Here is a 23,232-nt window from a genome sequence, read left to right as displayed (position 1 = left end):
AGAATATCTGACCAACACCGTAGCAATAAGGGCTTAATAATTAGAATGTATTGATTTTTGCAGAGTTTGCAGCTGGCCAGGCAGGGAGCCAGGTTGCCTCCCCCTGGGCTGCCCACAGGGCTGCTCTTCAAACACTGCAGGTGCTTAGCTGCCACCCCCAGTACAAAATCCTCAGCAGGCAGAGGACTCGGATTTGTCTTGCAGTAACGTGCAGATACCATGAGAAGCCAATTCTTGCAAAGTCAGGGCAGGCAGTGGGTTGTCCCAGCTCCGGCAGAAGCCGCTCGCATTGACCACAGCAGTGCTGTGCTCATGGCTGCAGGCACCCCAGGCAACCCTACAGGCTTGGGGAAGGACGGCTGAAAAGCTGCCTGATGGAAAGGGACCTTGGTGTGCTGATGGACAGGAGGCTGAGTGTGAGCCAGCAGTGTGCACAGGTGGCCAAGAAGGCCAGTGGCATCCTGGCTTGGACCAGGAATGCTGTGCTGAGCAGAACCGGGGAAGTCATCCTGCCCTGTACTCAGCACTGCTGAGGCCTCACCTCGAGTGCTGGGCTCAGTGTTGGGCACCTCAGTACAGAAAGGACATGGAGGTGCTGCAGCAGGTCCAAAGAAGGGCAGCAAGGCTGGGGAAGGGCTTGGAGAATGTGGCCTATGGGGAGAGACTGAAGGAACTGGGGCTGTTTGGGCTGGGGAAGAGGAGGCTGAGGGGAGACCTGGTTGCTCTCTGCCAGTACCTGAAAGGGATTGCAGCAGAGCGGGGTTGGTCTCTGCTCACTGGTGACAGGACGAGGGGAAATGGCCTCCAGTGGTGCCAGGGGAGGTTGAGGTTGGATGTCAGGAAACACTTCTGTACAGAAAGGGCTGCTAAGCACTGCCATGGGCTGCCCAGGGAGGTGGTGGAGTCCCCATCCCTGGCTGTGTTTCAAACCGTTTGGATGTGGTGCTCAGGGCCATGATTTAGCGGAGGGCTGGTAGAGTTGGGGTGGGATGGTTGGGCTGCGGTTGGACTCCATGGTCTTTAAGGTCTTCTTAACCTGAGCTGTTCTATGAAAGTTTCCATCTGCAACGCCCTACGGACATCGGCTCTGCGGGCACGTCGTTCCTGCCGGCCGTTACTGCAGAGGAGCGGCGCTCCGGTTCACACTCGTCACAGCCCCGCGCTGCCGCCGGCTCTGCCCCTCACGCCGCCCGAGGTCGCAGAGCGGCGGGGCGGGGCGGCGATGGCGGCGGCGCTGCTGCTGGCCGCTGTCGTTGCGGTCGCCGTCATCGCGTGGCTTTTGCGTCCTCCGAGCGATCCGCGCCGCCCCCCCTGCATCGGGAGCCGCGTGCCCTGCCTGGGAGCCGCGCTGCGCCTCGCCGCAGCGCCGCTGGACTTCATCGAGCGAACCAGGGCCGAGGTGAGGCTGCGGGACGGGGCGCGGAGCGGGCGGATGGAGCAGAGTTCCGTCCTAGCAGCCGATACAGCGAGCAGGGCCACAGAAGTGATCAGGGGGCTGCAGCACCTCCACGACAAAGACAGGCTGAGGGAGCTGGGCTTGTTCAGCATGGAGAAGAGAAGCTGCGGGGTGACCTCAGTGCAGCCTGCAGTACCTGAAGGGAGCCTGCAGACAGGAGGGGAGTCAGCTCTTGGAAAGGGGAGATGGCAGCAGGACAAGGGGAAATGGTTTGGAGTTGAGGGAGGGCGGATGGAGGTTGGATGTCAGGGGGAAGTTGTGTGCTGTGAGAGTGGTGAGGTGCTGGAACAGCTGCCCAGAGAGGCTGTGATGCCCCGTCCATCCCTGGAGGTGTTGGAGGCCAGGTTGGATGGGGCCCTGGGCAGCCTGGGCTGCTGTGAAATGGGGAGGTTGGTGGCCCTGCATGGCACAGGGGGGTTGGAGCTTTGTGATCCTTGAGGTCCCTTCCAATCTGGGGCATTCTGTGACTCTGTGATTCTGTGCCAGCAGGTGGGCTTTGAGCAGCCCCACAGGTGCACTGAAATGTACCAAAATCCATCAGAACTGCCCCAGAGGTGCACAAAAATGCCCCAGATCCCCCCCCAAATGCCTTAAAATTACTCCAAAAGACACTGAAAGTGCCTCAAAGTGCATCCAAATCCTCAAAATGCAGCAAAACTGCCCTAAAATGGCCTCCAAATGCACCATAACTGCCCCAGAAGCGCATTGAAATGCACCAGAATGCACCCAAACTCCCCTAAAATGACCCCAGAATACACTAAAACTGTCCTAGAGTGCACCAAACCTGCCCTGAAACGGCCCCCCAAATGCACAAGACTGGCCCAGAATTGCACTGCAATGCACCGAAGCTGCCCTATGCCTCCTGCTCTTCCTCCCCCGTTTCTGTCAGGAGTCCACAAGCTGCAGTTTGGCTCCAGCTGATCCTGCTGTAGTACCCAAACCCCTGTTGTTATACTGCTTATTTTGCCTTCTTCAGCATCCTGTGGCCGTCCATCTGTCCTGTAACCTCATAGTGAACAGCTTGCCCTGCTTTCAGCCGACCAGCCGCTCGTAGGCTGCCAGCTCTGCTACAAGAGAAACTGGCATTCCTATGGGAAAGAGAACTGGCATTCCTATGGAGAAGTGTGTTCAGGCTTGAGAAGCTCCATTGGTTCTGCCCACATTTGCTAGCTCCTTTGGTTAGCCTTACAAGAAACTGTCCAAAAAAAAAAATAAAAAAAAGAACATTAGTATTAGCAAACCTTTAAACTAAGGGAAAATGCATTTAGAGATGCAGGAGGGGGGACTGCTGGTCAGTAAAACATGGATTGAATGAGGTGGAATGGCAGTGTGGGTGCCTTGCTCCAGCAGCTGAGGGATGCGGGGATGTTCCTCCATTCTTCAAACCCAGGTGTGCTGTGCTGTGTGGGACTCTGCCATGGGGGGGATGCTCAGGGGGGGATCTCTTCTGCTCCCAGCCCTGCAGCTTTGGGTCCTCCTGTGGGAGCTGCAACGTAACCCCGCACCCTGCTTTGTTCCAGCATGGGCCCGTCTTCACTGTGTGCGCCCTGGGGAAGCGGTTCACGTTTGTGACTGAGGATGAAGGAGCTGAAGTGTTTTTCACTTCGAAGGACCTCAATTTTGAGCAGGCAGTACAGCGAGTTGTTGAGAATGCAGGTAAAGGAGAGCTGCCTCTTATCAGAAATCACACCTACATGCCCAGCAGCGTTAAAGGCCAAACCAGAGTCCCATGAGCACGTTACAGAATCTGGGGAAAATGGCATTCCTTCCTGAAGGCCCAGCACTGCCGTCTGCAAAGTGGTTTGGGGTCAGTCACAGGAGTGATAGAATCATGGAATCATAGAACAGCTCAGGTTGAAAAGCCCTTAAAGATGATGGAGTCCAACCGCAGCCCAACCATCCCACCCCAACTCTACCAGCCCTCCGCTAAATCATGGCCCTGAGCACCACATCCAAACGGTTTGAAACACAGCCAGGGATGGGGACTCCACCACCTCCCTGGGCAGCCCATGGCAGTGCTTAGCAGCCCTTTCTGTACAGAAGTGTTTCCTGACATCCGACCTCAACCTCCCCTGGCACCACTGGAGGCCATTTCCCCTCGTCCTGTCACCAGTGAGCAGAGACCAACCCCGCTCTGCTGCAATCCCTTTCAGGTACTGGCAGAGAGCAACCAGGTCTCCCCTCAGCCTCCTCTTCCCCAGCCCAAACAGCCCCAGTTCCTTCAGTCTTTCCCCATAGGCCACATTCTCCAAGCCCTTTCCCAGCCTTGCTGCCCTTCTTTGGACCTGCTGCAGCACCTCCATGTCCTTTCTGTACTGAGGTGCCCAACACTGAGCCCAGCACTCGAGGTGAGGCCTCAGCAGTGCTGAGTACAGGGCAGGATGACTTCCCCGGTCCTGCTCAGCACAGCATTCCTGGTCCAAGCCAGGATGCCACTGGCCTTCTTGGCCACCTGTGCACACTGCTGGCTCACATTCAGCCTCCTGTCCATCAGCACACCAAGGTCCCTTTCCATCAGGCAGCTTTTCAGCCGTCCTTCCCCAAGCCTGTAGGGTTGTCTGGAGTTGTGACCAAAATGCAGGACCCGACACTTGGCCCTATTGAAACTCATGCAGTTAACCTTGGCCCATCGATCCAGTCTTTCCAGATCAACATGCTGTTGCTCCCGTGCTGTTCCACACAGTGGAGTGTTGGTGCAGGACAGGGCTGGGGCTGCATGGGGATGACAAAATGACAGTTCCAGGGCAGAGACCTTTATGTGGATCCTCCAGCCTTCCTATCCCTGCCAGACATGTCTGGTTGTACAGCCGAGACCCCTGGAGTCGCCACACTGAGCCTCTCCTTGCACGGCCGAGAGGACATGCTGTAGCATGAAGACCCAAATCCTTTCTTTCTTGGTTTCATTTTCATTGGCTTGTTAGGGTGTATCTGTCCAGCTGTGGGAGGTATGGGAGGAGACACGGCTGGCCATGTGGGCACTGAAGAGCAGGCAGGAAGATGCTGTGTGGATGGACAGAGGCAGAGGGGCTCACTGAAATCCTGGCAGGGCCGGGAGGGAGGCTGCATGGAATCTCACTGCAGACAAATGAAGGTTCAGGCACTTGAGGCAGTCACAGATTACATGTGAGCACTTTCACTCTGCCATTTGCTAACTGCTGTACCTCCATCACGCTTCTGTTCCTTTTTGTCTATAGTCTCTGTTCCCGCAGAAGCCTTCTATCAGAATCATGGCAGGCTGTACAGCATGATGAAGGGGAAAATGGGTCCCTCCAACGTGCACCTGTTCACAGGCACGCTGTGTAAGGAGCTGCACGAGCACATGGCGCACCTGGGCACTGCTGGCACGGGCGACCTCATGGAGCTGGTGAGGTGAGGACCTTCCCTCGTGTCTGCAGTGCGTGGAGCACAGGTGGCACCAGGAAGCACGTGGAGCTCGGGCCCTCAGCCCTTCGTGGCAGCAGCACAGCCCTTGGGTCACCGCAGTCAGCGGTGCTGTGGGTGCACAGAGCTCTGCGTGCTCTCCCATCCCTGGTGCAGCCCTGGGGAACGGAGTGTGCCATGGCCACGGCTGATCAAACCCAGGTCTGATTGGCCTGAAATGTAAAGAAGTGCTCGTGGATTATAAACTGTAGGATCTGTAAGAGGAACCCATGGTAACTTTGTATTGAGTGTGACCTGTTTTTCTGACTCTGCTGGATGAGGTGAGGTAGAAGAATTAGAATGCAATGTCCTGGCTGTTTTATCTTGCTGGCTCAACGTTGCATCCATAGAACCAGCAGGTGGCTCCATCTCCCTTGTGATCTGTAGATAGGCAAGAAAGTGAGAGGCATTGCCTGAGACACAGGGTTAGAAGTAGCTGGAACCAAGCAAAGACTTCCTGGTAAGGATTTTCTGGAGCACAGCAGTCCAGGTCTGGGAAGGGAGCAAGGAATCTGCAGGATGATGGAGGAGCACAAAGGGCAGGGGCAAGATGGAAGGAAGGTAAACAAGCATCGTGCAGTCCAGCAGAGCTGCGGCCAGAGGAGGGATTGCTGTGGGGTCTGGTTGCAGAAGGGGCTGTGCCAGGAGGCTGGCATGGCCAACCTGGAAGAAGGTGGCTGATAATGGGAGCAAGGGGACCTCAGTGCCACCACTCAGGGAACCGAATGCCCACTGATGAAACCTGGCTATACTCGGGGCAGAGCCCGAGGTCTGTGCATCTCCCACCTCTGCGGAGATCTGTGAGAAGGGTCTGGCTGAGGTGCAGATGTTGTGCCAGCACTGTGCTGTGTGCTGCACGAGGCTCAGCTGCAGCTCAGCGCTGTGTCCTGAGCTCCACGTGCTCCTCCTTCCCTGCCGCTCTCTCAGGGCCATCTTGTCCTTGCAGGCACGTCATGTATCCAGCAGTGGTGAACACTTTGTTTGGGAAAGGCGTCTGCCCGACCAGCCAGAGCCAACTGAGGGAGTTTGAAGAACATTTTTGGAAGTACGATGAGGACTTTGAATATGCTTCTCAGATGCCAGAGTGCTTCCTGAGGTAACGGTAGAGTCTGTGCACGTGGTGTGCTGCATGCGGGCACCTTGATGGCTGTGATAGGAACACTTAGGGATCTTCTCCTCGAGAGAGATGTGCTGTCCTGTGGCAGGCTAGGCATGGACTCCAGTGCTGGTTCAGAATGAAGACATTTATTGTAGGTGCTCACAACCACCCATCAGACCAACCCTGTGAGTTTTCAACACGTAGCTTTTGCCTCACAATCAACCATTTTCTGAGGTAGTTGCATTGCTTGATGCCGAGAGGTTGGCTGCGTTATCTGCAGTCCGGTTGCCTCTGTAGGCTTCAGTTGGGAGGATACCCAGGAGGTTGCTGTGCTTCCAAGAAGCAGCAGTAGATGCTGATGGTACAGGGAAGCTGGGCTTTATGGCTCTGGCTGGAACTCATTGCAGGCTGGCACCTGCACAAACCTCTTCCCCTCTGTTGTTTGTTTGTTCCAGCTGTGACTGATTTCTTTCATTCTGATGTAAATCAGAATGTTGCACAACAGCACAGATCACCTTTTATAAAAGAGTGAAATATAGGACATGTGGGATACAGTGCAATAAGGGGAAGAGGTGGATTATTCTTCTCCTTTTAAGAACCCATTTAGAATATGATAATCAAGTGAAATGTGGCACAAACATCAGAGTGTTTTCTTTTAGAGGTGCTTGTACTCCTTGCACTTCATTATTGGATTAAAAGCATACTTTGGAAGCTCACACTTCTTGAGCCTGGTCTGCTGGTTGGCGACCCTGCACATAGCAGGAGGTTGAAACTAGATGAGCACTGCGGTCCTTTCCTACCCAGGCCATTCTGTGATTCTGTGGTTCTATGACTTCAGTGTGACGCTAAAGCCAAAACACACCTGGTACACTTCATCTTCATCTTCCAGACCACTGTCAGTTGTTTTACTTAAAAATGCATTAAGCGTCCAGCTCAATTCTTAACCCAACTTGACCTCCAGCACTGAAATTCTTGCCATCAATGAAGCCTGAGATGGTCAGCTTTACACCAGGTTGAAGAGCAAGAGTATATGTAACCAGTGCCAATCAGGCTGGAATTATTCAAGGCCAGGCTGGATGTGGCTCTGGGCAGCCTGGGCTGCTGGTTGGCGACCTGCACACAGCAGGGGTTGGGACTGGAGGAGCGCTGTGGGCCTTTGCAACCCAGGCCGTGCTGGGATTCTGTGATCCTCATTAGCATTTTCTATAGCCATCTTTCCTAGCAGTATTTCCTGTGCCTTATCACTGGCCACCTGTTTGTCCAGACTGTCTCAGTTTATCAGTGAACTGCATGGAAGGTTCACCTTGCCCCTGCTTTAGGCTGGTAAATGAACATTGGGTCTTAAGCTGCATCAGGGACCTTAGAAAGGCACCAAGGGCTGTCATTGGATTGGTCTAAGGCCACAACATTCAGCTGTACTTGATCCATTGTGGCAGCCCCGAGCAAGGCTTCTGTACCAATGACTTGTAAAGGGCCTCCATTTGGTCCACCCAGATTCTCTGTTGCCTTTTGTTGTGCAGATTCTCTCCAACAGCCCATCATGTATTGAGAACTGGTTAAAATCAGTTGTGCAAAGTCTTGTAATCACGAGGACAAAAAGTGTAACTTCTCATCACAGAGCTCAACAGATTGCTGGTATAAGGGGAGCCCAGCCCAAATTCAAGGACCACTTTTCTGAGCTCTTTTATTATTTGAAAGCTTGTACCCTCCCGTCTCTCCTCTGGGACCCCTCTCTGTGCTTTCTCACACCTTTGCTTCTTGCTGCTGGTCTGACCCTGGGTTACACTGCTGCAGAGCTGACCTTGGGTAGAGGCAACCAGAACCCAAGGAAAGAGCTTGCAGAGCTCTCAGGGCCACAGCAACACCTTGAGTACCTCAGAATCGCCTTCAGAGAGAACTGGGGATGCTCTGAAAATGAGGCTTTTATTTACTCAGAGATCGACCGAAGGGAGCCAAAACCAAAAAGAAAACCTCAGGTGGAGCGACTGGAAGTTCAGGACTCTCAACCTGGCTGCAGGGTGAGCCCTGGCCAAGGGAAAGGGTTCAGTGCTGCTCCTCCATCAGCCAGCACTGCTGCCCGGCACAGTGATGTTCATCAGCTGGCTGCTGCTATGGTGTTTTTGGAAGGAGACCAAGGAGTCCTTCTCATGCAAAAGGAAATGTTGGTTTGTGCTGCCTCGGTTAAGTGCTCCTTGCTTGTTGCTTTTCTTTACAGGAACTGGTCTAAATCCAAAAAATGGCTTCTAAAATTATTTGAGAAAGTAGTGTCAGATGCTGAAAGAACCAACCCTTCAGAGACCACATCCAAGGTAAACATCCGAGGCTCCGAAATAAGAGGACTTTGTTGTATATTCTGACTGAAGGAATGAAGGGCACTATTTAAGTACTGGAAGAAATACACCAGATGGGTCAGCTTTTATAGCTACACATTAATTGTCCAGTAGTGCTGTTTCTTCCGTTAAGCCTTACTTTGTGAGCACTGCTGCTCAGTGTTGTTTGTCTCCTACAGTTCCAAGACTTTCAGATCCTGTGCGGAGTTTGAAGCCAGAGGGTTGGTGCTGTGACCCATCTGTCCTGGGTTCAGTGCTGCAGTTACAGTGAGCAGCTGAAGGAGAGGGAAGGGCCTCTTCATTGAAAGAGGTTTGGTTACATTAGGTTAGGTTAGATGTTAGGAGGAAGTTTTTCCCCCCGAGGATGGTGAGGCAGTGGCACAGGTTGCCCAAGGAGGCTGTGGATGCCCCATCCCTGCAGGCATTCAAGGCCAGGCTGGATGTGGCTCTGGGCAGCCTGGGCTGCTGGTTGGCGACCTGCACACAGCAGGGGGTTGGAACTGATGAGCATTGTGCTCCTTTGCAACCCAGGCCATGCTGGGATTCTGGGATTCTGTAATTCTATGATTCTATGATTCATTGCCTCTCGGGGGCACTGGACTGTGCAATTTCAAAACCTTCCATGTACTATTTTTAAGCCTTGGTGTAGAGTGATTAGATCCTCCAGCAGCCAGATGAGCAGGAAAAAGGCAGATAAGTGGATTGGAAGGCAAGTACCCTAAATATTGCTTGTGTCAGAATGGTGATAAGTCGTCCTGCTGGTTATTCTCCTGTGCCATGGCAGGAATGCTGCTGGTGTGGATGACAGGCTTGAGTGCAGGCTGGCCTGGGAGTTTCCATCTACCACATGGTTATAAAACAGATCATTAAACAAACCATATTTTGGGGCAACTTCAAAAGCTTTGCACGCCACAGTTTCATAAAATACATGAGAATAATGGAAAGAGACCAAGAGGGGAGGAGAGAGGACGGCAGGAATGGGACGTGCAGGGAGCAGGGGGCACAGACTCGGGGTCTTAGGTGGGCAGGAACTTTTGCTCTAAGCAAAAGCGGATGCTCAAACATTCTGAGGCTGCTGCAGCTGCAGGGAATGTTACACCATGAAGGCCACTGGTCGGGTCAGTAAGGAGCACCCAGAGCTGGGACTGCTGGCACTCAGACCCCCGCTGATGGGCCGTGGCAGGAGCAGCAAGAACGTCATTGCTCCTCATCCTGATGGTTCAGTCCGGGTATTGGGCTCTTCAGAGGGCAGAAGTGAGGTGACAATGACGTAGGAAGAGTTTTTTCTTTGCCCCACACACAAGCAATGATGGAAAGTGGGGGAATAAGACACCCTGAAAGCACTGAGGGAGTGGAGGTCGTGCACATACTCAGTGGGGCTCTCACGGCGTGGGTTTCCCTGGGCCCTCTGCGTACAAGGGAGGCTCACTTTCTCTTAGCAGCTGTCACTGCCATGATTTGGGGCTGCTAACATCGTAACTAATGCTATTGCTTTGATGCTACCTCCTTGAATTCCACTAAGTCATCCCCTAAGCTACGTTTTAATGTATTCAGAGGAATACTTTGCATTGTTTATTTATAACAGACACTACTTCAGCACCTCCTGGATAACTTGCAAGGAAAACATCTGGCTCCCAACTATGGTCTCCTGATGCTCTGGGCCTCCCAAGCAAATGCTGTCCCTGTGAGTACCTGGGTGGGAGCAAGGCCTTTCCTGCTTGGAAGCCTGCACTGGGGAAGCACAGTGCTTAACTCCAGGTCACCATGCTGTGTGTATTCCAGGAAGGGATTATCACACCCACCTACATCACCACAAATACACCCAGGTTGCAATGTTGCAGAGGCAGTGACAAGAAAAGTTCGTCCTGTATTTTTCCTAGATCATAACGTCCTGCATTGTAACCTTACGGGAGCTATTAATCTGCTAAAGTCAGAATCTTAAGCTGTGAAAAGCATTTAACTTCATTTTGAAGCACTGTATTATAACAAACACTGTATTTTAAATATTCTGTGTAAAGTGCATCGAAAGCATGAAGTAGGGTAACTTGGCCCCTGTGTAAAACCAGAGTGATTGAGGTGGTTGTGCTGCAGGAGTGCAGCCACGAATTCAAGGCCAGGCTGGATGTGGCTCTGGGCAGCCTGGGCTGCTGGTTGGCGACCTGCACACAGCAGGGGTTGGACTGGAGGAGCGCTGTGGGCCTTTGCAACCCAGGCCATGCTATGATTCTATGAATGCCAGTGCTGTGTCAGGAGAAGAAAAGCAGTAGTTTGATGTTTCTACCTCTTCCATTCTGTCCGTGTTGGGAATGGATGTGACAGATAATGATGGAGGCTGTGCTAATGGGATCAGTGCATCTAACACGGCTGATTGTGACCAAAGCCACTTACTGGAAGTGCTTGGATGAGAATTCCGTAGTGGGAGAGCCGTCCTTTATTTGCTGTGACTGTGAGGCTCTTTCAGTTGTGGTACAGCTGTGATTTAGAAGATGCAGTGAGATACTTTTGTCTGTACTCCCAAAGGGGTACCTGCAGCTTTTGTGGGTTGGCTGCAGCCTGCCCTGAAGGAATGTGGTCCATTTCAGTGGGATTTCTGCAGATCCACGTGTCGGAATAAGGGAGAGGCACGGCCTGCTGCCCGTTATCAGGATAACTGGCATTCCTTCCATAATGCTATCATGACTTCCTTCTGTAATATTCAGCTCTAAATAGACCTGCAGATATTTCGCTGTTTCTCAGAATAGTCACAAGGCTCTGGTGAGTGGAATGAGGAAAAAAGGCCTTTCACCTTCCAAGGGGATGTTTGAGAAGAAACTCTTTTATCCGAAACAACTCTGCTGATTTAGTAATTGGTTTTAACACCTCGATACTTGAAATGAATGAGAGGATTCTGTGTTTCTAAGCTCAAAGCCTCACACATAATGCTCAGTGGAGATCTGTACACAGCAGATGGACAGACCTAATCTGCCAGGGTCTGAGCCCTTGGCTATAGATCTGTATGGGAAGCACAGCTCCTCCTTTGCCCCAGCCACGGGAGGCACCTCCGAAAATTGTAGATGTTTTCTCTTTCCTCTCATAGCTACAAAGATGTTGTGATTCTGTTCTGTATTCCGGAGCTAAAATACTCTCATCTCTGTTTAGATTGCATTCTGGACCCTTGTTTTCATACTCTCTTATCCTATGGTTTACAAGAAAGTCATGGAAGACCTGGCTTCTGTTTTTGGCAGTGCAGGTAATGATTCAGATCATGGCCTTTGAAACTCAGCATGGTGGCTCCACGTTGGCCCAGCACACAGCACAGTGGGCAATGGCTGGGAATAGTGGTTGTTGCTGATAAGGACACTACCAACACCACGAGGTCCAGCTCTGCCTGTTCAGCCTGCGCTCACGACTTATTTTTAAGCAAAAGCACTCTTGGTGTTAGTAAGAGAAGGCAGAAGAGCCGTATGTACTCGCCTCTTCATTCTGCACCAATTATTTAGGCCTAGTTTGTTTTTTCCATGCTTCTGTGGTAGGGTCAGATGAGACCTTGCAGTTCAGTTTGGCCCCTTAGAATCACCACAGAGTCACCAAGGTTGGAAAAGACCTCCAAGGTCATCCAGCCCGACCACCCACCCACCACAGCGTTCCCCACCAAGCCACATCTCTCAGTCCCACATGGCTCAGGAGCATCTCCAGGGTCAGCGCCCCACCGTGGTGCAGGGCAGCCCATTCCAGCCCATTCCTCTTCTGATCAATGCCATAACTACAGCTACCTTAGAGTTACTAAATTACTTTCAAAGGCTTTCCTTACCAGTGTTGGACTCAAATTGTTCAGATCTTGCTCTCTTTATTCACTTGGAAATATAAAGGAAAGTTCTGGATGAAAACAATGTCCTGAAGGCTTGAGGTATTCTGTCAGAAGGTCCAAAGCCACACATCAGCAGGTTTCAAAACAAGTGTGAAGTGGCGTTTTAACGTGACGTCTTCTTTCTCACACCCCAACAGGTAAGGATGACATAGAAGTCTCTGAAGAGGACCTGAAGAGCCTCCCTTATGTTAGGTGGTGCACTTTGGAAGCCATACGGCTGAGGTCTCCAGGTGCAATCACCAAGAAAGTAATAAAACCAATAAGAATTCAGGTGAGCAGCGGGGTGTTGGTTGGCTTTGGGTGCTGGGTGGGTTTGGTTTGGTTCTGGTTTGGTTTTTTTGTTTTGTTTTCTTCAGGGGATGCTTTATGATTCTTCTAGAAAGGCCCCTCTGATGGATGTAGATAAAATTAAGAGAGATATTCCACAGTGTTACGTGTGTGCTCTGTTCAGCATAACAGACTTAATAATCATTGTTAATTTCATCATTATTAATACAAGTGTAGCTTTGCTCCTCTTTCTCACAGTTGTACCTTCAGTGATAAATTGAAATTAAAGAGAACTGAACTGAGAGATATTGCACCAAAGGAATAGGGAATGGGAACCAGACCCAACAGTCTGGTTGGTATGTATGAGGGGGGACCACAAATGTATGAGGAGGGACCACAACGTTGTAAGGGCTGAAGCTCCTCTTCTGTTTGTCCCCTTCATTGTCACACGGATAAGAAAGTGCCTGCATTCAGGGCTGTGACAAATGAGTGTCTGAGGGAAAACCCCCCCCTCAAGGAAATGGCACTCACTGCCACTCTGTGGCTCAATGAAGTCCCATAGAGTCTGCTGTCCTGCAAGGCTTTCTGTGAATTCCTTTTTGTTCCGAAGGAAGCGTCTAAGGAAAGATGCAGAAGGACTAAAATGACACAGTTACATCAAGATGTGGGAAAGACAGAAATGAGGTTTCTGTTACTTGCGCTGCTGACAATCTGGGTTAGGACAAAAGGTGTCTTTCCACATTCTCCCCATTTGGGCCTCCCTGATGGGAGAGAGGCACAACACAAAGCATCAGACATGAAATGCCCACTGTGGCTTTGCCACCTTCCCAAACCTTCTGCCAGGACCTTCTGCTGATGGAGGAGAATGGAAGCAAGGACTGCTTTGTTAGCTGATTTTCTCTTTGTTTTCTTTTCTCCCTTTCAGAGTTTCACCATCCCTGCAGGTGACATGCTGATGTTGTCTCCATATTGGCTGCACAGGAATCCAAAATATTTTCCCGACCCAGAAATGTTCAAACCTGTAAGATGTCCCTCATAATATGGGGATTTTGCAGTCTGATCTCCTGTTCACCTGTTATACCACAAAAGCATCTGGCCATGCTGGCTTCAGGTTGGGTGCTTTGCCTCCTCCAAGCAGTGTTCTCATGTGCAGAGATGTGTGAACCTGGTGAGATTCAACACGGCAAAGTGCAGAGTTTGGCACTTGGGCCGGAGGAATCCCAGGCATCCACACAGACTGGAAGGAGCGGTGCTTGAGAGCAGCCCTGCGGAGAAGGACCTGGGGGTCCTGATAGATGAAAAGATGAACATGAGCCAGCAGTGTGCCTTTGTAGATCGGAAGGCAAATGGTGTCCTGGGCTCCATCAGCAGAGGGGTGACCAGCAGGGACAGGGAGGTGATCGTCCCTCTCTGCTCTGCTCTTGTGAGGCCCCATCTGCAGCACTGCGTCCAGGGCTGGGGGCCCCAGTACAAGAAAGACAGGGAGCTGTTGGAGAGGGTCCAGAGGAGCCACAGAGATGAGCAGGGGGCTGCAGCACCTCCACTACAAAGACAGGCTGAGGGAGCTGGGCTTGTTCAGCATGGAGAAGAGAAGCTGCGGGGTGACCTCAGTGCAGCCTGCAGTACCTGAAGGGAGCCTGCAGACAGGAGGGGAGTCAGCTCTTGGAAAGGGGAGATGGCAGCAGGACAAGGGGAAATGGTTTGGAGTTGAGGGAGGGCAGCTGGAGGTTGGATGTCAGGGGGAAGTTGTGTGCTGTGAGAGTGGTGAGGTGCTGGAACAGCTGCCCAGAGAGGCTGTGATGCCCCGTCCATCCCTGGAGGTGTTGGAGGCCAGGTTGGATGGGGCCCTGGGCAGCCTGGGCTGCTGTGAAATGGGGAGGTTGGTGGCCCTGCATGGCACAGGGGGGTTGGAGCTTCGTGATCCTTGAGGTCCCTTCCAACCCTGGCCATTCTGTGATTCTGTGTATGGGCAGAGGGCCCTGCAGGCACAGCCAGGACTTTGAGGCTCAGGTTTATGTCTCAGATAAGACCACACTACCTCATGTCACTCTGCTCCTGATTCAAAGCCCACTGTGGATGAACACCAATGACTTCACTGTTGAAACAACATCCAATAGCCCTGCTCCCTGGCTCTTGTACAGCTTATCTTTGTGTTTCTTTGTGGTTCTTCGGCCCTTCCAGTCAGATGATTTCTGGTCGGTATTAGCTCTGCTAATTTAGCAGCTCATCTCGAGTTTCTTGCTGATTATTCCACCCCAGGTGGCCATGTGGGCAGGCTTGGAGCTGCTCTTTTTAGCACCATCCGCTGTAGAACATTGGTCTTTTTTTAGAAATACATCAAGGAGTAATTGAAACAAAATTCCCCCCGTGGCCAGCTCTTCACCCATTCAAAATCCCTCTCAGCAGTTCCTGCCTCTCTGAAACCCTGCACAGAAACTCTGATGCAGCAGCTTATCTCTCTAATAACACTTTATTGCTGAAAACAAGGTCGCTTGTTTAGAAGTTAGTTCCTTTCCTCATAGGAATGGGGCAGCTGCCCTTGGACGTTGCTTTGTTTCATCACCACTGAGATCTTCGTCCTGCTTTTAATGCATTTTGGTGTGAACAGATTTCCTCTTCAGAAAGCTCTGAAGAGCTGCAGCTGTATAAAAATCCCAAATAAACAGACATAGGATTCTGTCTTCTCGAAGGGCTCCAGCAGAAGCGATAGCTGCAAAAAGCTTAGCAGGTGTTACTGGAAGGCTTCGCTGGAGTTGTGCTGAGCTTCTGGGGGCTGCTCTGCTTGTCACCCAACGGTCAAGCAATGCACTTCTGCCAGTGTCAGTCCACCTCAGCTGCAGCCTGGCTGCTCTGCTGTTCCTTTCCTCCTGCAGCGGCTCAGGCAGGAGCCAGCAGCCCTCTGGGTGCAGAGGCTCTTTTTGCTGCCATTGCCAAGAGTGTATTTTGTCACCCAGTAGCTCATCCCTGAGAACGGGGTGGTGTAACCTTTCCCTTCCCTTCGTGTGACATAAATACACCTTGGGTTTGTTGATGTGTAACCGGTGTGTAACAGAGGCTGTGATGCCCCGTCCATCCCTGGAGGTGTTCAAGGCCAGGTTGGATGGGGCCCTGGGCAGCCTGGGCTGCTGTGAAATGGGGAGGTTGGTGGCCCTGCATGGCACAGGGGGGTTGGAGCTTCGTGGTCCTTGAGGTCCCTTCCAACCCAGGCCGTTCTGTGATTCTGTGATTCTAACACATGGGACGTGCTTTGTGGGAAGGCGCTGCCTGGAGCTCACATCTTCATTGGCATTTCAATAACTCAAGCAGCAGGTTTAGAGAAATAGGGATGTTGAGGAAGATGCTTTGTAGGGGTGATTTTGAGAACCCTTCCGGCATTTGGAGGGTCTCGGTGTGTTTCACATGGGACCCTTGCTTGTTTCCCTGAGTCACTGCTGGTTTTTGAGGCAGACTCCTACAGTACCAGGTTGAAGGCAAAAAATGGCACTAGTGCAATTTGGGATGGAGGATTAGCTGTTCAAGGTCATTTTTAGCCTGGAGAAATAAAGTTGAGCTTTATTTATATAAGTCTGATTTGGAAAAAAAAAAAGTTTCTTCCCACAGGATCGTTGGAAAGAGGCAAATTTAGAGAAGAATGCTTTCTTGGACGGCTTTGTGGCATTTGGAGGAGGGAAGCATCAGTGTCCAGGAAGGTCAGTGAAACAGCTGGGGTTTATTTATTCCCAAACCCTGCAGAGAACAACCCTCCCGAGCTGGGCTCCTCTTACACTTGGAGATAGGCTGTTCTCATTGTTTCGCTTTGTCAGTGCTCTGACGTTCAGCACTATCTGGACTTTATTTAGATTAATTTGAAAGTGGCTTCTTTCCTGGAGCAAGACAGGTGAAGCCACAGTGTAAAAGCAGAACCTGAGATAAGTGGCCCAAGGGATGCTGCTCAGTGAGAGTCAGCCTAACTGTGCTGCTGCTGAGGCCCCTTTACGTCAAGGGAGAGTTGTTCCACTTACAGACATGCTAGTTTACAGACACGGGCTTTAAGGTGCCACAAGGCACTTCCAAACAAAGAACGTTTCTCTGCACTGACACTCTCTATCCGTCCTCTGCCATCTTTGCTGATCTTCAAACGTCTTGAATGGTTCCTCTCTGTTTAAAGCCCTTGCGTTTGCATTACGGCCCACACAACTGTATGATGGCTTAAATTGCAGATCCTGCCTCTGTTCCTTCCTCCAGCAATGCCAGCCTCAGTGCTTCCTGCATTCCTTCTGCTGTTTTCTCTGTGGTCCCTCTTCCTGGAATGATTCCCAAGGAACCAGCTGCTCCACGTTTCTGTGTTAAAACATCCCTGTGCTCATTTCTCTGCCTTCAAAACCCAATCTTCTTTAGGCAGCAAATAAACAAGAATCCTCAAGAGAAGTCAGTTGAACTCAAGAGTCCTATGTGGAGGAAACCAGAGGATGTTGTAAGGGAAGCGAGTTCTTGAGTCTGCACCCTGTATCAGGCTGGGCATGAGCATCAGGTAGACTTTGTGAAGGCATTGCACACGTAAGCAATGTGAGTAAAGCTGTTCAGGCTTGGCAGAGGAAAGTGCCCACTCACTGCTGTACCTCCCCAGCTTGTACAATGTTCCTGAGCTGAATGTGAGCACAGCCTCACTGGCAGCAAAGGCAACAGCCGTGTTCACAGCAGGCACCCACAGGGCACAGCGTGCTGCCCTGCTTGTTTATAACACGGGCCTTTGTCTTTGATCTGGCTGATCTCTGGGCTCTGACAGTATCTCTAAAGTAAGTTTGGGGTGAAAATGAAAATGACTGTCACTGTATAGGCAATGGGTGGAGAATCACTTCTGACAGATGCTGTCCTTGCAGCCACACAGTGACACCTCCACACCTTTTAGTAGTAATTCTGAGAGAGTGACGTGGTGGCCCTGGAAGAAAGGACATTGAATCAAGGATGTGTCTGGATCCCAGGTTGCAGATTTCCATGGCATAACTGAATCAAATAATGATATTACAAGTTTAAGATGTGTTTTCATTTAATTCACTGCTGGCATTTGTAAATGAAGTGCACCAAACATTTAGCTTTACTCCTCGCATTGCAAAAGCTCATCATGAAATTCAAAGCTAGTGCAATCAAACTGAAAGCTAGAAAATGACTTGTTAAATATCCTAGCAAAGTGGTGTGGGAAGAGCTCCCAGAAAACCATTTCTGAACCTAAGGGAAAGGTTTGATGTCCCTAAACCTGCAGTGGGACTTCTGTCTGACCAGGAGAGCTCTGTGGGTGCAGCTGTGCTTATCTCACATGCATGTGTCTGTTGTCTCTGATCTTCTGCTGACATTATAAACCCTTCAGCACTAGAGGTGCCGTTTCATTCTCAGGCTCTGTTTGCTGCAGGATCTCAATGCCTGGGTGCCAGCACCAACAGGTATGTAGCGGTGTGCTGGGGACAAGATTCCAGAAGGTGCATCTTTGTCAAACCTCCTTGGCACTAAATAGAACAGGACTCAGAGCTTTTAGGGGAAAGCTGCTCGAGCACCCAAGAATATGAAGGACAAGTGGGAACTAAAGGGCATTCTGCTGCAGGAGAGCTCTTGGATTCTGACTGGGATGTGGCCAGGAGGAGAGGGGACCTCAGCCGTCTGTTAGCATCCTTGTGCCTCAGCATCTCTGCAGACAGGAGGAATGGCAGCCTGTCTGCAGCAGCACTGTGCAGTCTCGTGGTGGGATGCAGAGGCAGGACTTCAGGAGCCAGCAGCACCAAGCAAGGACTGCAAGGAAGCCGCCTTGGTACAGTGCTGCTGGCATGGAGTTTGGGCTAGGAAGTCCTGCTGACCTGAGCTCATTTCCATTCAAGTATCTCTGCTCTGCATTCCTCTGAGCTCAAGGTCACCAAAAGCACCCAATCTCAAGGTACTGCAATGTGAAACCACAGGGATAATTTGGTTCTCAAGCTGTGTCAAAGCAAGCAGGCGTCTTCTCGCTGCAGAGCGCTGGGCAGTGCAGTGTGCAGATCTGAATGGTTCTGCAGGAGCTGCCTTGGGTCCCATGGGGCTTATTAGCTTCCTCTTCACACCTACCAGGCCATAGCCAGGCTGACACTGTGTGCAGTCATGCTCTCTTCTCCCCAGTGAGCTTCCCAATGGGTGTTTTATTCAGCAGTTCTCACATATTGGAAAATAAACTGTGTAGAAGAGCAAGGTAATATTCCTATTTTAAGCAGCTCTTTAAGACGTATGTCTAACTCCTGCAGTGAGTAATCCCATGAGCTGGCATAGGTAGAGCTGGTGGCTGAATGGAGGATGTTCTTTTACACAGCAGCATTTAAAAATAACAGCTGGGCAGAGCTCACCTGCAGTTACTGCTGCAGTGTGGCTGACTGAGAGCTTTGTGAGCGTGTTGCAGGCACACACCGTGCCCTTGGGTTTATCCTGCATTTGAACACTGACGCACTGAGCACCAACTCCTGCTGTCACATCTACTCTGATGTCACCGGGCTCCCAGCTGTATGGCACGACTTTATATAGCACAATTAGTCATAGAGCCTCTTCTATATTTGACTGTCTGCTCAGTCCTAGGGAGTTATTTCAAATCAGTAAGTCTTAGAAGAACATCAATGTTTACACAGTGGAAAAAACCCCTGATGGCAAGGAGTTGTTGTGAAATGGGCTGTCGGAGGCTACGGCTGCTCTGAAGTGTCCCCAGGCAGAAGGGACGGCCACCACGTTTGCATTCTTCACTGGACAGCATTTTTGTCTGCTGAAGATAAATGCACACTGAGGCATGGAATGCAAGATGTGCAAGAGGCAGCATGCTGCTTGTCTGATAACATGTGTGAGCTGCAGGATGGACACCCAGTGCTCTTCTTCCTTCTCTTGCAGATGGTTTGCTATCATGGAAATCCAGTTGGTCGTTGTGCTGTTCCTGTACAAATACCAATTTGTGCTTTTGGATGCAGTACCAAAGGAGGTAAAAGATCTGTGCCTTTTTCTGGCATTCCACATCTTTAAATCCTTCATGCACTGGGCTCAGCTGAACGACCGTTCTCAACTGAGTTTATGTGTAATGAAGCAGAATGCTTTGAGGGGCATTTGAAAACACAGAATCAATAATTTGATCTTAAATTTTTACTCAGGAAACGCAGAGCAATTCCAGCAATGCAATGGGACTGTGATGTCTATACAAGTGCACCTATCAGAGTAATTTATCTCGTTGTTGCCTAAGCATTACAGGAGGTTTTATGATTTCTGCCACTCACAGCAGCAATGAATTACAGTTAGATTATTGGTACCTGAAGCAGGCATTAAATGAGATGCAGCATCTTAGGGACGTGGCTCAGTGGGCATGGTGGTGATGGCCGACAGCTGGGCTAGATGATCTTAGAGGTCTCTTCCAACCTTAATGATTCTATGATTCTTTGATTCTGTCATTACCTGTGCTCTTCTGCTCCATATTGAGTGGGGGAAGAGAACCAAACAGAATCATGGAATCATAGAATGGCCTGGGTTGCAAAGGCCCACAGCGCTCCTCCAGTCCCAACCCCTGCTGTGTGCAGGTCGCCAACCAGCAGCCCAGGCTGCCCAGAGCCACATCCAGCCTGGCCTTGAATGCCTGCAGGGATGGGGATCCACAGCCTCCTTGGGCAACCTGTGCCACTGCCTCACCACCCTCGGGGGGAAAAACTTCCTCCTCATATCCAACCCAAACCTCCCCTGTCTCACTTTAAAACCATTCCCCTTGTCCCATCACCATCCACCCTCACAAACAGCCGTTCCCCTCCTGTTTATATGCTCTCTTTGAATACTGGAATAGGGTAAGAATGAAGGAACAACCATGACACAGAGGGGTTTTACTGTAAAGAAAGAGTGGCATGATCACTTCTTTCAGCTGTAATTCCCTTCCTCATTTGCTCAGTGTCCCTTTCCAAAGCCGTGGTTCTCACAAACCTGCTGTGAAGAGAACCTGCCTGCTGTCACAGCCTGAACAGGGACACGTGCCCTGCAGCTGAACTGGCAAAGAGAACAGGCAGGAGTTAAAAGTGCCCTGGGCTTTGTGACATTGCCCTTCAGGCTGGAAGTTGAAGAATCCTTGAAGAATGTGAGAGGTTGCTCTCAAGCAGTACTAGGCAGCCCACCCACAGTATGGAGGAAGGTTGGCTCTTCCTGCCTGGTGCTGACTGACATCTTCACCCACCCAGGCGTTATGGTGGTGAATACACTCCAAACCATTGGGGTTTTTAAGATCTCATGTCCTCCTCTGCCACAGGAACTGGAATAGAAGTAGAAAGTAAAGCCCTTTTCAGCTACTCCAGGGGAGCCAAGAAATATTCTCAGTATTTGGTCTTGTTTCTAAGACAAAAGCTCTAAGAATATGCTTATGTATAAATATTAAAGCAAGATGATAATTCCGTTAACTGAACTGACTAAAGTGTTTCTGTCAATCTCTTTGCAGAGCCCTTTGCATTTGGTGGGGACACAGCAACCCCTGACACCATTCCGGGTCCAGTATAAAGGCTGGGAATGAAGGGAGCCCAGTACTGACTTACCTTTCTTTGCCTGGATGAACGAACTGCTGAGCTGCTTCTCTGCTCTCTGTATTCATAGAATCATAGAATCATAGAATCACCAAGGTTGGAAAAGACCTAAGAGATCATCCAGTCCAACCGTTCACCCATTCCCAATAGCTCCCACTAAACCATGTCCCTCAGCACAACATCCAGCCTTTCCTTGGACACCCCCAGGCTCGGTGACTCCACCACCTCCCTGGGCATCCATTGCAGTGCCTGACCACCCTTTCTGAAAAGTAATACTTCCTCATGTCCAGCCTGAATCTCCCCTGCCGTAGCTTGAAACCATTCCCCCTGGTCCTATCACTGATGACACGAGAGAAGAGGCCGACCCCCAGCTCACTACAGCCTCCCTTCAGGAAGTTATAGAGAGCAATGAGGTCTCCCCTGAGCCTCCTCTTCTCCAGGCTGAACATTCCCAGCTCCTTCAGCCTCTCCTCATATGGCCTGTGTTCCAGATTCAGACAAGTTCTCTGCTGTTACAGTCCTTAATCCCAACTTTACATTGTGTACATGCTCTGCGTTGCAATAAGCCATGACAACACAGTCTTATCTATGGTCTTCTTCCCAGTTGCCTACCTCTAGTACTGCAAAATGAAGCTGTCCTGCCAAATTAGTCGCAGTCTAACTGATAGGCTGCACTCACCAACCAGACCTTCAGGACACAAAACTGCTACGTCTGAAAATCCTGCAAGGAAGTGTTGCCAGAGGCAGCAGAAAAGCAGGTTCCTCTTTCCTGCAGGTGTCTTCAAGCCAAGGCCAAAGCTGCAAGCGTGAGAAACAGCTGGGATGCTGTTCCACTGGAGCACCTTCCATGGCTGCTGAGTTTGGTTTGCTCAGAACTGGTCCTGGCATGAATACACAGTGAAAGCTTGATGGTGGTGCTGGCTGCAGTGCAGAGCGATGGCAAGAAATGCCATTGCTCTTCATTAGTTTGATGGTCTGGAATTGGGAACCTTTTTATTTTTAACATGATTTACAGAACACATTAATAAATCTAAAACTATTCAATTCTGTGAGGAGTATCTGGTAAACGTTCAAGGAAACTCTCAAGTAAATAAGTTCAGATACCAACACTTTAACTGCTGTCAGATTTCATGTACAGCAATAGCAGACATGTATTTTTAGTCTTCTAAGTAAAGATTATTCATCGTTTTATAAGTGCTTGCAAAAAAAGCCACTCCAATGGCCTTTGGGCAGTGGTAGGTATGGGAATAACATCCATAGGAAAATAACACGGGATATAATTCATTAACTCAGTTATGGATAGTACAATTTAACAGTACCTGCTCTAGACAGCCAGAGAAGCCAAACAAGAATGTGAATTAGAGTGGCTTTGTGAGTCTCCCTCTGAAATCCCAGCACTGTGTGACTGCCCTGTTGTCAATGGCAAAAAACCATGTGGGGTGGATTAGTAGAGTAGTGTGGTAGTCAGGTGATAGAGCTGAACAGGGTCTTCTACCTGGAAATAATTCAAAAGCTTCGGGGAGAGGGAAGTCCAGCACTACCACTGGGACAGGGTTAAACAGATGTTGAAAGCTCATGGAAAGGCCAGGTTGGATGGGGCCCTGGGCAGCCTGGTCTGGTATTAAATAGGGAGGTTGGTGGCTCTGCCTGAGGCAGGGGGTTGGAGCTTTGTGATCCTTGAGGCCCTTCCAACCCGGCCATTCTGTGATTACAATCCCTTACACACAATTGGATGAAGAGCTTTTAAATCAGTATTTTTCAGATGTCTGTCCAGTCTGCTTTTAAAAATGGCAGTGCTGAAGTTCCGAAGCGATTGTTCCTCTCACTGATTGAAGGCTTCCCTGCAGGTCGATGGGGGTCACAATGAGCTTTTTATTCATGCTACTTGCTGTATGGAGCAGGAGGCTTTAAACCCAAAGAGAAAAAAGGGACAGTATTTGGCCTGTCTTTGTGTTGCTGTCTCCTATATGAAGTATGGATGTTAAAAGAAGTGCAGTGGGTGTCCTGTGGCATCTTCAAACATGAATTATTCTACGTCCAGATGGGCGGCATCCATCAGAGCACAGCCCTCAGCCCGGGCCGGTTGGGATGGTGTGTTGGCATTCATATGGCCAGGAATCAGTGATACCTATTTCTGAGCCACTGCAACAGATGTTAAGTCTTTTTAAGAAGAGAGCAAATGTAGAGTTGTGAGGAATGAAAAATGCAGCCCTTTCAAACTAAGTTTGCTTTAATATTTTTTGGATTTTGTGGTACATTAAAACAGAGCTTCTAGAAGAAACAACACAGGT

General features: G+C 50.3%; 1 protein-coding gene across 1 annotated transcript; it reads left to right on the top strand.

Moving 5' to 3' along the window:
• Positions 1–1,222: 1,222 nt before the first annotated feature.
• CYP39A1 (cytochrome P450 family 39 subfamily A member 1) lies at positions 1,223–20,931 on the top strand (the record flags this gene model as incomplete). The annotated part of the gene is made up of 12 exons (XM_079550279.1): positions 1,223–1,399; positions 2,977–3,112; positions 4,651–4,825; positions 5,823–5,972; positions 8,191–8,284; positions 9,891–9,989; positions 11,444–11,534; positions 12,290–12,423; positions 13,345–13,440; positions 16,020–16,108; positions 19,290–19,377; positions 20,860–20,931. 12 exons carry the CDS (start codon positions 1,223–1,225, stop codon positions 20,929–20,931), a joined length of 1,401 nt encoding a protein of 466 aa, XP_079406405.1.
• Positions 20,932–23,232: the final 2,301 nt, after the last annotated feature.

The sequence above is a fragment of the Tetrao urogallus genome (assembly GCF_951394365.1).
Source record: "Tetrao urogallus genome assembly, chromosome: 2".
NCBI classification, from domain to species: Eukaryota; Metazoa; Chordata; class Aves; order Galliformes; family Phasianidae; genus Tetrao; species Tetrao urogallus.
Note: the sequence above shows the minus strand (reverse complement) of the source record. Positions and strands in the feature narration are given on the sequence as shown.